We start from the raw sequence: 15,233 nt of genomic DNA on the forward strand, positions 1-15,233 counted from the left end.
ATAAATTTAAGGTCACTATTTCTTGAAAAGCCAAGAATCCAAGTGCCTCTGCCGCCCCACATTTTTTTCTTCATAGTACTGACTTTCCTACTTTAAAATCATTTTCCAAAGATGTCCCTGGACAAATTTAATTCTTCAATAAAATAAGAATTGATAATACTTACCATATGCCACTTTCTATCCTAAGATTTCATATATATATATATATATATATATATACACTCATTTAATCCTCAAAATAATCCTAAGATGTAGACGTTTTGGTTATCCTCACTTTATATGTGAAGAAACTGAGACACAGAGAATAAATGGTGGCACAGACAATTGATCCTTGGCTATTTGGCTCCAGAGTCTGTACAATACTACTCTACTACAGATGCTGCATGGCCAAGACCAGACCCAGCATGTGTGATGATTTAACAACATACTGAAATGAAGTACTTTAGTAGAGACAACAGGTTAAACCACAAATACGTTTATTCCTCTAAAAACAGTATACCATCTTTCCAATTTTCAAAATGTTATTATCAATTCTCTGCAGATTACTCTCATTAAGCTGATTTTTTAAAATCTCAGACAGAGCAGAGCAATTCACCAGCACCATCATCAAGCGACAAATCTATCTTTTACCAGAGCAAGGAAACACTTAATATCAATTCAAGAGAATAGCTTTCAGTGTTTACAGAAGGGGTACTCACATTCACTTGTCACACATTTCAGGCCCTCATACGCCCCTTTTAAATTGTCTAACTCCTATCCCAGTTTCTTTTTATAGTCTGAAAACAAGGAATCACCCAAGTAAGATACTCCTTCAGCGCACTGCCGCAAATGGATCAAACATGGAGATCCCCCAGATCCCTGTTCTCAAGTGTTAAAAATATTTTATATTAGCACATAGAATACCCTTAGATATATTCTGTTATGTTCTAAAGAGTTTGTGTTTCCCCCTTTTTGATGATGTCCTCTATTTCTTCTGCGACCTTTCCTGTATAGTCATTTGGTTCTATTGCTTTTAACTTCTCTTGATACTCCAGCGGCAAACCATTTTCTTTTGCACCCATGCAAATAATCTGGAAATGGGTAAAACAAACAAACAAACAAAAAAACCCTTTAGTTAGGAATATAATATAATGTACCATACCACAGCTTTATTTGCCTTCTCAAGGTATGAAATACTAGCTTTCAGATAACTCTAGGATAAACAGTTACATAACAAATAGAATACCATCATTCCTCTCACGCTGAGCATGAATGCGTATGGAGTTTTCAAAGCCAAATGAAGCATCCTCATGGAATATCAACTTTCTCAATATGTGATTTTAAATATTTTAATATTAAGACAAAAATATCTATATAGAATTTATATGGCCTTTTAAGAAAAAAAAATACCATTCTTCAAAAAAAATTTAAAGTTTACAGAGAGTAGTTTTGGTTATAATGCCAGAGTTTACCCTTGCTCTGAATTAGACATGGGGGAATAAATGGCAACTGTGTTCAGCGATACTTTCAAGACCTATACCAGGTTAATTTCTCTAGGTTCCATACTAGAAAATTCCAGACGAGGCCTAGGAACCAGATTACCTATTACAGGTGCCATGACCTGATTGGGCCTGCCAACAGACAGCTAAGCTTGGGTTCTGAACAGGAATGTTGGGGTCTCTATCCCACATTCTTGTCTTGTGCTTGCAAGGGTGATTTCCCTGATTCTGAAAGGCAGTGTGATGTTTCTTTCTCCGTCTAGGGGTGAAAACCATTTCAGCAGTAGAAAGTATGTTTTTTCCCCTATAAAAATGAATATTGGTATTCATAAAATACTGTGTTATGGGGAGAAAAACATTAAGAAAGCATATATATATATATACACACACACACACACACATATACACACACATATATAGAGAGAGAGAGAGCACGAGAGAGATACTAAATCTGTTAAAATACACTCATAAATATTCTTTTCTACTTCAATACATGCCTACCTCATAAAAATGAAGCAAAAATTTATTGCCAGGCAAAAGAAAGAAATAGAGAGAAAGAAAGGAAGAAAATACATGTCTAGAATTCTGACTCACATACATTTCTAAAAATTTTTTTTAATAAATAGTTTTAAAAACATAATTCAATCATTACACATAATATTTTTGAATCTGTACATTAGGTAAATAACTATCATTTTTATATTTAAAGACATTTTATTAAAATAAATATTTATGCAGAATTTAAAACATACCAAGCCTTTTATTTCTTTTTTAAAAATTTTTTTGAGAGCATCTCACTATCACCTGATCTCAGCTCACTGCAACCTCCACCTCCGTGGTTCAAGCTGTTCTTATGCCTCAGCCTCCCAAGTAGCTGGGATTACAGGTGCCCGCCACCACGGCCTGCTAGTTTTTGTATTTTTAGTAGAGACGAGGTTTCACCACGTTGGCTAGGCTGGTCTCAAACTCCTGACCTCAGGTGATCTGCCCACCCCAGCCTCCCAAAGTGGTGGCATTCCAGGTGTGAGCCACCACGTCAGGCCTAAAGTCTTTTAAAAACAATATATTCTTTAGTTTCTCTCAGTGAAATTTAAAAAGTAATCACCACCAGTCTGTAAATAGCTTACCTTTTTATACTGTGGGGATGGCGGAGCACTTTCGTAATTTGTCATCAGATAACTTCGACAGGTTATTTCTCTTCCTTCTTGAGTTGCAACTTTAACTTCTATTACAACATACATTCCACTTTTAACCCCTTCTTGCCTGAAACCAGAACAGCCAAATTTTAACCATATTTGACCTAGCCAATTTAGCTCACTGGGTAAGGTCTTTTTATAATAGTCAAGACGGGGTATGGGATTAAACATTTAACTACGTATGAACATACTTGCTCCCTATGTATTTGGGATAAAAAATATATAAATTTACCACATTAAAAGTAAGCCTTGCATTTAGGCTAGGTGTGGTGGCTCACACCTGTAATCCCAGCACTTTGGGAGCCAGAGGCAGGTGGATCACTTGAGGTCAGGAGTTCAAGACCAGCCTGGCCAACATGGTGAAATGGCATCTCCACTAAAATATGAAAATTAGCCAGGTGTGGTGGTGGACACCTGTAATCCCAGCTACTCAATAGGCTGAGGCTGGAGAATCACTTGAACCCGGGAGGTGGAGGTTGCAGTGAGCCGAGATTACACTGGGGCAATCCAGGCTAGGAGACAGCAAGACTCCATCTCAAAAAGAAAAAAAAAAAAAAAGACCAGGTGCAGTGGCTCACACCTGTAATCCCAGCACTTTGGGAGGCCAAAGCGGGCGATCACCTGAAGTCAGGAGTTCGAGGCCAGTCTGACCAACATGGAGAAACCCCGTCTCTACTAAAAAACACACACACACACACAAAATTAGCCCGGCATGGTGGCACATGCCTGTAATCCCAGCTACTCGGGAGGCTGAGGTGGGAGAATCGCTTGAACCTGGGAGGCGGAGGTTGGGGTGAGCACGAGATCGTGCCATTGCACTCCAGCCTGGGCAACAAGAGCGAAGCTCCATCTCAAAAAAAAAAAAAAAAAGGTAAGCTTAGCTTAACATTTCAATTAGAAGGCCTGAGACATAATATTACTTGTTATAGTCCTAACATAACTCTCCATATTTATCTTGTCCTAAAAGAGGCTTCAATGTAGTTTGTTTGTTTGTTTTTCATCTTTATACCCCTGAAACATTGTTCTTTGGGCTACAAAAAATGGATGGTGTTCTGACAGCAAGAGAATATCCACCTAGAAAAAACGTAGAGAGGATGGCTCATTCTCCTTCACAAGTGAGGTAAAGTATCCAGCATGTCAGATAACCCTCTCTTCTCAAGGCCTCTTCTGCAACTTTTCTTTGTATGAAATGCTCTGCCACACAACTCTGACAGCTCTAGTTATAAAAAGTATCAAAGCATTTCTAACATGTTGTCAAATGCTTTTACAAAGTATTACTTATTTACTGATTCACCTGCCATCTTAAAAAATTGTTCTTTAAAAACTGAATTCAAGTAACTTTCAAAATCAACAAAAATATGTAACAATTACAGAAATCTTCACGCCTTTTCACAGTATGAAACTACAAAGAAAAATTATAAAAGACAATAGAATGAAAAATAAGGGCTTCCATCTTTTACGTAAGAGATTACAAACATCCCACTAAATCTTTATCAGAAAGTGTAGCCCTTCTAGACTTTTTAGCAAACTCACATTATCATGCCTTTTATGTTGACTCTAAAAGTATAATGAATATGTCTGTAGTATGTGGTTTTGAAAAACTAACACACAGATACACATCCTCACATATAATCTGCTTTCTGAATTAGTTATTGTTTAACTTATAATTAGAAGCCACCTACTCATCCAGAGAATTTAAATTGCTTTTGTTCATTTTCCATACTACTCCCCACACTTCATCGCCAGGACTTTGAAAAATGGTGGCTATCCCTCCATGCCAAGTTTGACTTGTTTTGCCTTGGGAATTGCCAAAGTCAAGCTTAAAATCCTACAAAGGAAATCAAAGTGATATGATCAATATCCACTTGAACCCAAATTTCCCTCCTCAAAATAAAAAGGATTTACCTTGAACTCCATGCAATTAAAACATTCAATAAACAGAGTTCCTTCTATGTCTAAGAAGCTGTGGAAAATATAAAGTTAAACAGACAAGGACCCAGATCCCAAGGACTATTTTTTTTTTATATTTTTCTTTAAAAATGAAACATATACTGAATATGTACAGACATCTTAACAAAAACAAAAAGTTTAAGGAAAAAAAAGATGCCATAACCCCAATGCCTTAACACAACTGTTTTCATTTTTGCAAATTACTTCCCAGTCTTCTTACATACACATAAATTTTTACTTAGAGACAAGCTGGGTGATGGCTACATGTGTTATAATATTCTCTCTTCTTTTATGTCTGTAGAGTATCCTACCAACATATATCACCAAATTTGCCCTGAGAGACCTGGCATTTGAGGATGAATGATTAGTGTACTTATGAACACTAATACTCATGAATTATACTAATTTATCTATAGTAATCATAAGAGCAGCTAACACTAACTGCGAATGGGAAAGACATTTAGGCAGGGGATGAGCATGCCCAAAGGTGTGGATAAAAGAGTGTGTTTTGGGGGCCAGGTGCAGTCGCTTACGTCTGTAATCCCAACATTTTGGGAGGCCGTGGCAGGTGGATCCTTTTGTACTCAGTGCTATTGGCATTACACGGACCATTCCCTTTTATTTTGCTAACTTTCTTATACCCATTTTACAGCAGCAAACACTGTGGGTTAGAAAGATTAAGCAACCTGCCTAAGGTCTTGGAACTAGTAAGTAATGAAACTAGGTTTCTAGTTTAACTTCTTTCCTCACAGAGGTGGGCAAGCAGGGGATAGAGTCCTGGGGAAGATTAAAAATCCTTACGTGAAAAAACAAAATAAAAAATAAAAACAAAACAAATAAAAAACAGAATCCTTATACGGCTTATTTGGCCGAGCAAGATTTCTTTCCATCTTTCCAGAGCTTAGTTTCCTTATAGACAAATTTAAAAGGTTAAACTAAGTGATACTTCTAGGATCCTTTTCAGGTTTATATTTTACCCCTGTCACTTGTATTTTCTCAAAAAACGTGTCAGACATCTCAGGCATAGGGTTGGCTGGAGCGACCAGTAACTTTATTCAGCTAGGACCACGTGTCTCTGGCAGGACACCAAGAGACCTGATAAAAGTTACAATTCACACTAACTGGTTGTGTATTGCTAAATCCAATAAACAATTTTCATTCCTCATCTTGTTCCACTTCTCAGTAGAACATAGGTAACCATCTTCTCCTGATCTGCCTCTTTCCTGATTTTCAGGCTATTCCTTGATCTCAATCCCCTTTGCCAACTCCTCCTCCATTACCTGATTTTTAAATGTTGGAGTTGCTCAAGGCTTAGTCTAGGCCACGAGTGTCCAACCCTTTGAATGCAAGAATTTTTTTGCTTACCTGTGGTGGCGGACATCACGAAAATTAGGCATGGGCTTTTGTGTTTGTTTGTTTGTTTGTTTAAGCTCACCAGCTATTGTTAGTTTTAGTGTATTTTACTTATGGCCCAAGACAATTTTTCTTCTTCCAATGTGGCCCAGGGAAGCCAAAAGTTTGGACACCCATAATCTAGGCCATTTTCTCTATTCATTTGGCAATTTGCCCAAGACATTCTCATCCCCTACAATGACTTCAAATATTCTGATCATCTTTAAACCCAGACTAGATCTCTCTTCTGAGCTTCAGAAGAAATGCTTAGAACAGGGCCTAGCACACAGTAAGCACTTAATAAATGTTCGCTAATATTATTCTGTTCACTTGACTGTTTAGCAAGCATTTCAAATTCAAAACGTTCAAACTGAACTTACAATTTTCTCCTCCCCAACTGGATTTTCCTCTTCTCTCTGCAAACATCAGCTGCACCTATCTGCTGCCAAAAACCTGAGTCATCTTTGATATTCTCTTCACACTCAATCACTATGCTTTAACAATGTTATCTCCAAATTAGTTCTCAAATCCATCGACCCTGCCCTGCCACCACCCTAGTTCAAGATGCCATTCATTATCTTTGGCAAAAATTGCTGTAAAAACTTCCTGAACTCTCCATATCCACTCTTCCCTCCTTCAAATCTATTTTCCATGTGACCAGAATGAGCTTTGGGAGATAGAAATCTGATCTTTCATGTGCTTTAGTTCTGCAGTGTGTCTTATTTGGCTTCTGAGGTCTTGGAAGATGTGGTCCTTCCACATCTCTCCAGTCTTCATGCCACATTCCCCTTACTAAACTCCAGCCACACTGACTGAAAGATCCAGCCTCCTCTTTCTTCAGGCCCTTTGCAGAAGATGCTGTCCCCTGTTTTGTGTGCTTCCCACCTCTGCAATCATTCAGGTCTCAGCTTAAAAGTCACATTTTCAGGCAGGGCTTTCCTGAGCATCCTGGTTAGGTCAGGTACCCTGGTCATACACCCCATTTCACTTTGCATGCCTCCTCTTAAAGATGGACCATATACCTGTAGCTGAATAATCCCTTGTTTGATATCTCTTCCCCCTGCCCTGACTGTAAGTATTTGGACTCCCTTCCTACAGTTGGGAAATTCCCTACTTTATGAGTTTGGGAATAGGGAGTACCAGAGCCTGACTCCCATTTTTGAGGCTTCAAAGGCCAGAAGTTGGTTCTCTCGGTTTTGCTTAAAGTCATAGCATGGGTGTGTGGCCAAAACATAGCCAATCAAGACATTCTAGGGCTTTCAATTAGAAGCTAGTGCCCAAGACAGCAGGGACTCCAGAGTGGCCAACACATTCGGGTTTCAAGACGTGCAGGGATGTACAGAGGCAGGCAGTGTCCAGGGCAGGTGGTGGTGGTGGTAGACAATACAGCATCCATGCTTACCAAGTTCAGCAGTGGCGCAGAAGAGGCTCCCTGGGCTGGTTCTGTTGTGTGATGCCCACTGTATTACAGTTGCTGCGCCTCCCTTTATGCCTGTCCGTTTTGTCAGCTTTGTACTCCTGCCTTCCTGGTCATTCTGTGAGCTCTCCAATAGCCTTTCAACACATTCTTTTTTTTTTTTTTTTTTGCTTAAATCAGCCAGTTTCTGTTGCTTGCAACTAAGAACTCTGACGAGGTTAGCAGAGATCATGTTTGTCTCATTCGATGCTATCAAAAAGTTTTGTACATACTCTGTTGCACCTCTCTCCCATAGGCTGAGAGTTCCTCAAAACAGTCACTTTACTCAATCATGTTTATACCACTAGTGTTAAGTGCTGGAAGAATATGTGCTAAGTGAATGAATGGACTGGGCTGAAGAGCAATGATTTACCAACACTGGTTATAGTTCATCCAGGCCCTTGACCCAACTGAGCACAGCACTATTACGAATAAGACATGGTCCTAGCTTTCAGGACCTCTCAGAGGAGGAGCGAAAGGCAGGTAAACGGATTTTCACAATGCGAGGTGAGAAGTGCTGTAACAAAGGTATGTACAGAGCAGAAAGCAACCAATTCCCAGACCCGGGTCAAAGAAGGCTCCTCAGAAGTACCCACTGAATGCACTGTTAAGTTAGTGGACGAGAGGCCAAATCGGTGCAGACCGAGCAGCCGGTGCACAGGCCAGGAGGGGGGAAAGCTCCGGGCAGCCTGAGAGGGCACCGTGGCCGGGGCAGCGCCGGGCAGTGGGCCCAGCGGAGGAGGTGGACCCGCCCAGGAGGCTGAAGCCTCGTCCTACTACCCTCATCAGGAAGAACTGCATGCCTGTCCCGATCGGCCACGTGTGCCCCCGGCCCCGGAGAGGGTAGCGCAGGCGGGGACACTCACCTGCAGGCGGGCCACACAGAAGAACGCCGCCGAAGGGTTTCGGAGGTGGATCCTCTCGGTCAGCAAGTTGCTGCCGTAGGCAAAGTACAGAAAACTCTCCTCATCCGGACCCGGGACGTCCTTGCAGCCCGAGTTCGCCATGTCCCACTACACGTCTGCACCGGAGCCTGGAGCAGAGCTGTAAGGAGCGGCCAGAGAGCGCAGCACTGCGGCCCACTACTCCCGCGCAGTGACAGCCGCGCCGCAGACTCAGGGTTAGGGGACTGGCGGGAAGCGTGGGCCGGTCAGGAGCGAGCGCTCTCCTGATTGGCTGCCGGTCCCCACCTACCTGAGTCGCCCCCTTTGATTGGCCATCCCCACGGCCTTCTCTCCGCCTTCCGCTGAGACTCAGAAATACTCTGTCCCGAAGCGACCCGGCGCTGGCTCCTCATTAGACAGGATCCAGTGATGTCCCGCCCCTCCTTGCTCAAGGCTTCCTCTGATTCTCTGATTGAGGGGTGGGCAAGCACTCCTCACGGGCGGGTCGGGTCGGATGCGCACCCGCGGAAGGTCTCGGCGCGTGACTGGTTTCTCTGCTCAAGGCTGCGCGCGTGTGGTTCTTTGGTACTTTCTACGCCTTAGGGAGTTCTGGTCAGATCTGAGGCGAAACAGCGGCCCTGGCCACTCCATCAACGGCTCCCTCGCCAGGCAGCTCGCCCTGTCCTGCCTTCCTGGCCTAGAGGAGTCAGGCAGGACGGTCCGTTAACCCTTTCTGCTGGTTCCCGCACCCCGAGCCCTGGTCATCAACCTGACCCCTTTCCACAGACCCGTCGCCTGCTGGAGCCCTGGGACTCCCTTCCCTGATGGAAGTAACATGCCTGGGCTTAAATTCCGATGCTGCCAGTTACTAGCCAAGTAACCTTGGGCACCTCTGGTCTCCGTTTCCTCTTTTTAAAAATTGGGATCATAATATAAGTTAGGATCACAGTAGAAACCCCTATATTGTGTTTGGTTTCCCCCTCCCCCCCACCACACATCCTGAGTGTATTTTTTAAAAACCTATATTGTTAATTTTTGAATGAAAATATTAATATGAAGGGTATAGGAGCATTGTCTATCCTTGACACCCAGCTATTAATCTCTAAATGCCACGCCCCACTAAAAGGTACCAAGCGCTCCTTCGAGAAATGACTGATGCCAGGTCAGAAGCTGGGAGTGAATGAGGACAACTTGTGTCAACAAGTCAGGACGACTCTCAAGACGAACAAGGTCCTTCTAAAAGGACATGGGAGCCAGCCTGAAGTCGCCAACTGGCCAAAATTAGAACAATTTGAGAATCAAAAATAACAATGACTGCAAACTGAAAAGTGACTGGAAACTTTAAACATAAAAAAGTCACGGCCCCCAAAGAGTAATCCAAATTTTAAAAAATTAACTTCATTTGCCACACTATAGGTGATGACTATTACACTAACTCTTTACTCTGCAAAATGATAATTTAAGAAAACAAACAGGTATTCGCCTTTCTAGTAGCAGCTGTATTTCGGGCTAACCGAAATACAGTTGATAGATGAGCACCAGTTGATGAGGGAACAGTTCTCTTTACAAAAGTATGCCAACTAAGTAATCATGAATGAATAATGGAATTTCATAATTGATTCATGCCAGGATCATCAATGATATCATTTGATGAAAAGGTGATAAGGAACAGGATATTCAGTTGATGCCAAATTATTCCCCCAGGGATTACTGCCGGTTACAATTTTTTTTTTTTTTTTTTTTTTTGAGACAGAGTCTTACTGTCTCAAGGCTGAAGTGCAGTGGCTCCGTCTCGGCTCACTGCAAGCTCCGCCTCCCGCATTCACGCCATTCTCCAGCCTCAGCCTCCCAAGTAGTTGGGACTATAGGAACCCTCGTATTTTTAGTAGAGACGGGGTTCCACCATATTGGCCAGGAAGGTCTCGATCGGCTGACCTCGTGATCTGCCCGCCTCGACCTCCCAAAGTGTTGGGATTACAGGCGTGAACCACCGCGCCCGGCCTACTGCTGGTTACATTTTTACAACACAGGGAAATCTTGCCCCTCCTACCTTAACCCAGATACATCTTATCACCATAAAAGTGACCCAGCCTGACATTAAATGTCTCCCAATCTGATACAGTATGAAGCTCAGCATCATCTTTGAAGTATTGTTTCCAAAAAATGTTAACCTCAACATCTTAAGCCTTGAAATCTATCTTCCTGTCTCAGGAACTGCAAGAATAGAAGAATAAAATGACATCAAGAGGAAACAACCAGAAAAACCTAGAATAAATGGTGGAACACCCTGCTGAACACGTGGCCCAGTCTCTTCAATAAGTCAGTGTCATTAAAAAAAAAAAAAAAAGCAGGACTGAAGGATGGCTGCTCTAGATTAAAAGAAATTTTAAAAACGTGGCCGGGCATGATGGTTCATGCCTGTAATCCCAGCACTTTGGGAGGCAGAGGCAGGCAGATCACAATGTCAAGAAATGGAGACCTTCCTGGCCAACATGGCGAAACCCTGTCTCTACTAAAAATACAAAAATTAGCTGGGCCTGGTGGTGCATGCCTGCAGTGCCATCTACTCAGGAGGCTGAGGCAGAAGAATCGCTTGAACCTGGGAGGCGGAAGTTGCAGTGAGCCAAGATCATGCCATTGCACTCCAGCCTGGAAACAGAACAAGACTCCATCTCAAAAAAAAATTAAATAAACAAAGAAACATAATAACCAAATGCATGGCTTGTCCTCTGTTGATTCTGGTTTACTAAGCCAGATACAAAAGATATTTCGGGGGCAACTGAAGAAATTTGAGTTTTCACTGCGGTATTAGATGATATTAGGCAATTGTTATTAGGTGCGATAATGGTATTGTTTTTCAGTAGAAAAATGTCTCTATTTTTAGACATGCACACTGGCATATATAGGGTTGAAATATTTGATATCTATATTTTAAGATAATTCAGAACAAAAAATATAGAAAGTGTTAAATGTTAAATGGAGTTATGTACACGGATGTTCATTATATTATGTTTGAATATTTTCATGTTAAAAAAGAACAAGGAAAAAAGTGATATATGGAAAGCCCTTGCCATATAGTGAGCAACTCAATAAGCAATAGCATTATTATTATTATATAATCTGCGAATAGGAAGATAATACCTCCTCCCACCCCTCAAACATCTAGGCAGAACTTGAAACACATACTTGGTCATTTCAGGCAGCAAGTTGCTTTTCTTGATGAATCACGTTCTATTGCACTATAAATTCTCAAGGGTCTTATTTCAGAGCACTGCAATTTAAAAGGTCTTGCTTTTCAACTGCTCTTAAGAATCTAAATGTGCTTATTATTTAATTATTGTTACAGATATTTAATTTCTCTTCCTATACTTCTTGCTAATTACTTAATTTCATGACAATTGATTTTTCTCAAGGCTATTTTGCAAAAATATTCATAAGCTTAGCATTGATATTACCCTCAACACTGAAAATCTTTCGTTACTCCAAGCACTTATTTAGCTTCCCCACATAGACTGCAGTGTACTAACCCAGGTTGGCCAGCAAGGGGCAGTAGGTAACAAAGTTAGTTGTGTTTTTGTGTTTGTTTTTTCAAATTTAACCAAAGCTTGCTTAATATTAGTTAACATTCATTGAGCACTTCTTAAATGCCAGGCACCGGCCTAAATTCTTAAATGTAATAGCTCATTTAATCCTGAAAATAGTCCTATATGGAAAGTACTGATATTATTCTCCTTTTACAGTGAGGAAACAGGCATAGTAGGTCAACTAACTTGCCCCAGGTTGTAGTTAGCAATGACTGAAGCAGAGATTCAGCCATGCAGTCTGACTCTAAGTCAAATCTTTAACAATTGTAAAACCTTGGTGCTCTAGATATATCTAGTTATTAACAGCCCACTTTCAAGTACAATCATTATCTACAAGATTATGAAATAATGATTATAGCCTTCAATCACTTGATAATAAAGATAATGAGATCAGATTTCTTCTTAATGTCATCTTTTATTCTTATTTTTTGAAACAAGGCCTTGCTCTGTCTCCCAAGCTGGAGTGCAGTGGTGCAATCATGGTTCACTGCAGCGTCGACCTTTCAGGCTCAAGTGATCTTCTCACCAGTTGCTTGAGCAGCTGGGACTCCAGGTGCGACACGCCTGGCTAATTTTTGTATTTTTTGTAGAGATGGGATTTTGCCATGTTGCCCATGGCTGGTCTTGATCTCCTGGGCTCAAGCGATCCCCTCACCTCAGCCACCCGAAGTGCTGTGGTTACAGACTTGAGCCATCGTGCTGGGCCCCAAATGCCATCTTTTAATACAGTGGGCTTTAAAGTTTTTTGATTGTGCCATTAAAAATTTTTGAACACACACAATTATATGTTAATATTAATATATGATTATAATAGTATATAATTATGTGTATGTTAATATATAAAATACATTCTATAATACCCACAAAATAGAAATTTTAAAATAAAAAAAGCTGTTTTATCTGTCATTAATTGTGGTAGTTTCAATCAATCATTGGCCAATCTCAAGGGAAATACACATATAGGTCAAAGTTAATTACAAGTCATAGTAGATGGAAATTTGTATTGCTAATAGCCCTCCTAGGTGGAGGACTAAATTCTTATATGTATCATTTTGGCTGACCTTGTGAGATGTTACTAGATCACCATTATTTTTACATCACAGTGCATATGATGAGGAGCTTGTACCAGAAGTATGAGAAATGTCGACTCTGTCCCTTTCTTTTTTTCTTTTCTTCTGCTTGCAATTTTAACAGGAGTGTCTGTCCAATTCTTTGCAGAAATCTTTTATGTTCCTGTTTTGTGAGAGTTAATTCTTTATAAATCTGTTTAGCTAAGCACAGATAAATGACAGTAAATACTGAGATAAGGAAAGTGACTGACTGAGAGCCAGAGCCACCATCAGCCTCTTCCCCAGGGGAGGCACTGCCATTCCTCCTCAGGATACCTTTTATGTGACAGATGATGACTGCCTGGTTAACTGAGCGTTCTACAGTTATAGTAAAGCAAAATTCTTATATTAGTGTTTATTTACTAAATATAGCAAAGTATAGGAAAGCAAAATTCTTTCTAATATTTTAGATTAAAAATTAAAATAGAATTTGTTTTCACATCTCAGCAGATCAACTTGCTCATCCACTTTCAATAGCACTGTAATCAGTTTTAGCATTTACCATTTTCAGAAGAGCATTTCAAGGAAAGACATTTGTACATCATAGCAAGTCTGAAGAGTTGTATGGTACAAAGGCTGTGTGTCTGCTGAGGAGGGCCAGCTACCTGTGCAGGCAATGCCATTCAGGGGCAGTAGAACTCTAGTGGTATAGACAGAGACTGGGTCTCATGAGTCTGTGTCTTACCTCTGTGGGCTGAGAAACACAATCTTGTCGGTACTGCCAGAGGGGGCAGATTCACACTAAGCCGACTCATAAGAGATGGATGTACGCATCAGAAAGTCAGTTTGTTGATGTGCAATGAGAACAGATAAACCATGTATTTGTGTTCACAGATCAACGCATTTTCTTCCACTAGGAAAATAAATCCACATGAGGCATGAGTTTATTAGCATGATTGAGGTCAGGAGGCCAAGTGATTAGAGTGGAAGGAACAAAAGCAGAAACAGTGGGAGAGGAGGTAGAGAGATAGGCAGGGGCTGGGTCATGTGGGCCCTTGAGGCCATGTTAAGGAATCTGGATTCTAAGAGATCACAAACTATTGGGGGTGGTTTAGGTAGGAATATGATCTGAATTTCAAAGGAATAATTCTGCATGCTGAGTGGAGAATCAATTCTAAGGGGATAAAAATGAGAGTTAAGAAATAAGCAAAGACGGGGCCGGGCACGGTGGCTCACGCCTGTAATCCCAGCACTTTGGGAGACTGAGGTGGGCGGATCACGAGGTCAGGAGATGGAGACAATCCCGGCTAACACGGTGAAACCTCGTCTCTACTAAAAATACAAAAAATTAGCTGGGCGAGGTGGCGGGCGCCTGTAGTCCCAGCTACTGGGAAGGCTGAGGCAGGAGAATGGCGTGAACCCAGGAGGCGGAGCTTGCAGTGAGCTGAGATCCGGCCACTGCACTCCAGCCTGGGCGACAGAGTGAGACTCCGTCTCAAAAAAAAAAAAAAAAAAAAAAAGAAAGAAAGAAAGAAGCAAAGACAGTGTGCTGCAGAGGTTTTCGCAAGAGTGGATGGTGGCTTTGGACTAGGGAGTGAAGCTGGGAAAAGGATGGATTTGGGTTGCTTTTTTTTTAATGGTAGAGCAGTTGAGACTTGCTGAGAGATTAAATAGGTGATTCTATGCTTACCAAACAACTTTCCAGCTGTAATTTTTCTTCTTGGTAGGTTTTCCTTCTAGAGAAGGCAGCACTGGTCAGGGAACATAGGGATCTGATATTTCTGCAGGTTCCAGTTTTCTTCCCTGAGAATGTGTACCTGAGTCTAAGAGGGTTGGGGCCCTACACATTTGAAACACTCAGAGCTGGTCCCAGTCATGTTAGACGTGTGGGCTGAGAAGTGGAGGAAGATGATCTGAGCTACAGAGAAGGAGAAAGCAAACCACAGCTCAAGCAGAGAAGGGAGTGAGAGAAACAGTCCTGGGCACATTTGAGTGCCCACTCCAGCTGTCAAGACCCAGTGGAATTTCTCACTGTGGGTTTCACAGACACTTTCCTAAGTCTTACACTCCAAATCACACTGGGAATGGAATAAAGATTCTTACTCAATGTATCTATTAATGGTTTATGCGGAAAGCACTGTATCTAATTCCACAATAATATTTTAGAGTGTATCTTAAAGACATCTGGCTCCCAAAGTATTTGGTTATGCCTGCATTAAGGTACACACACACACACACACACAC

General features: G+C 41.3%; 1 protein-coding gene across 2 annotated transcripts; it reads right to left on the reverse strand.

The window, feature by feature from the left end:
* Positions 1 to 459: 459 nt before the first annotated feature.
* GGCT (gamma-glutamylcyclotransferase) lies at positions 460 to 8,628 on the reverse strand. Of its 2 annotated transcripts, none has more exons than XM_009203163.3 (4): positions 8,339 to 8,628; positions 4,357 to 4,502; positions 1,582 to 1,737; positions 460 to 1,070 (listed from the first exon to the last, which is right to left on the reverse strand). In XM_009203163.3, exons 1-4 carry the CDS (start codon positions 8,477 to 8,479, stop codon positions 1,013 to 1,015), a joined length of 501 nt encoding a protein of 166 aa, XP_009201427.1. In that variant the 5' UTR covers positions 8,480 to 8,628; the 3' UTR covers positions 460 to 1,012. The 2 variants fall into 2 exon arrangements, with proteins under 2 accessions (XP_009201427.1, XP_003896194.1); XM_003896145.2 differs by lacking the exon at positions 1,582 to 1,737 and adding an exon at positions 2,606 to 2,741 and having other exon boundaries at positions 8,339 to 8,619.
* Positions 8,629 to 15,233: the final 6,605 nt, after the last annotated feature.

Source organism: Papio anubis, chromosome 4 (genome assembly GCF_008728515.1).
Source record: "Papio anubis isolate 15944 chromosome 4, Panubis1.0, whole genome shotgun sequence".
In the NCBI taxonomy this organism is placed as follows: Eukaryota; Metazoa; Chordata; class Mammalia; order Primates; family Cercopithecidae; genus Papio; species Papio anubis.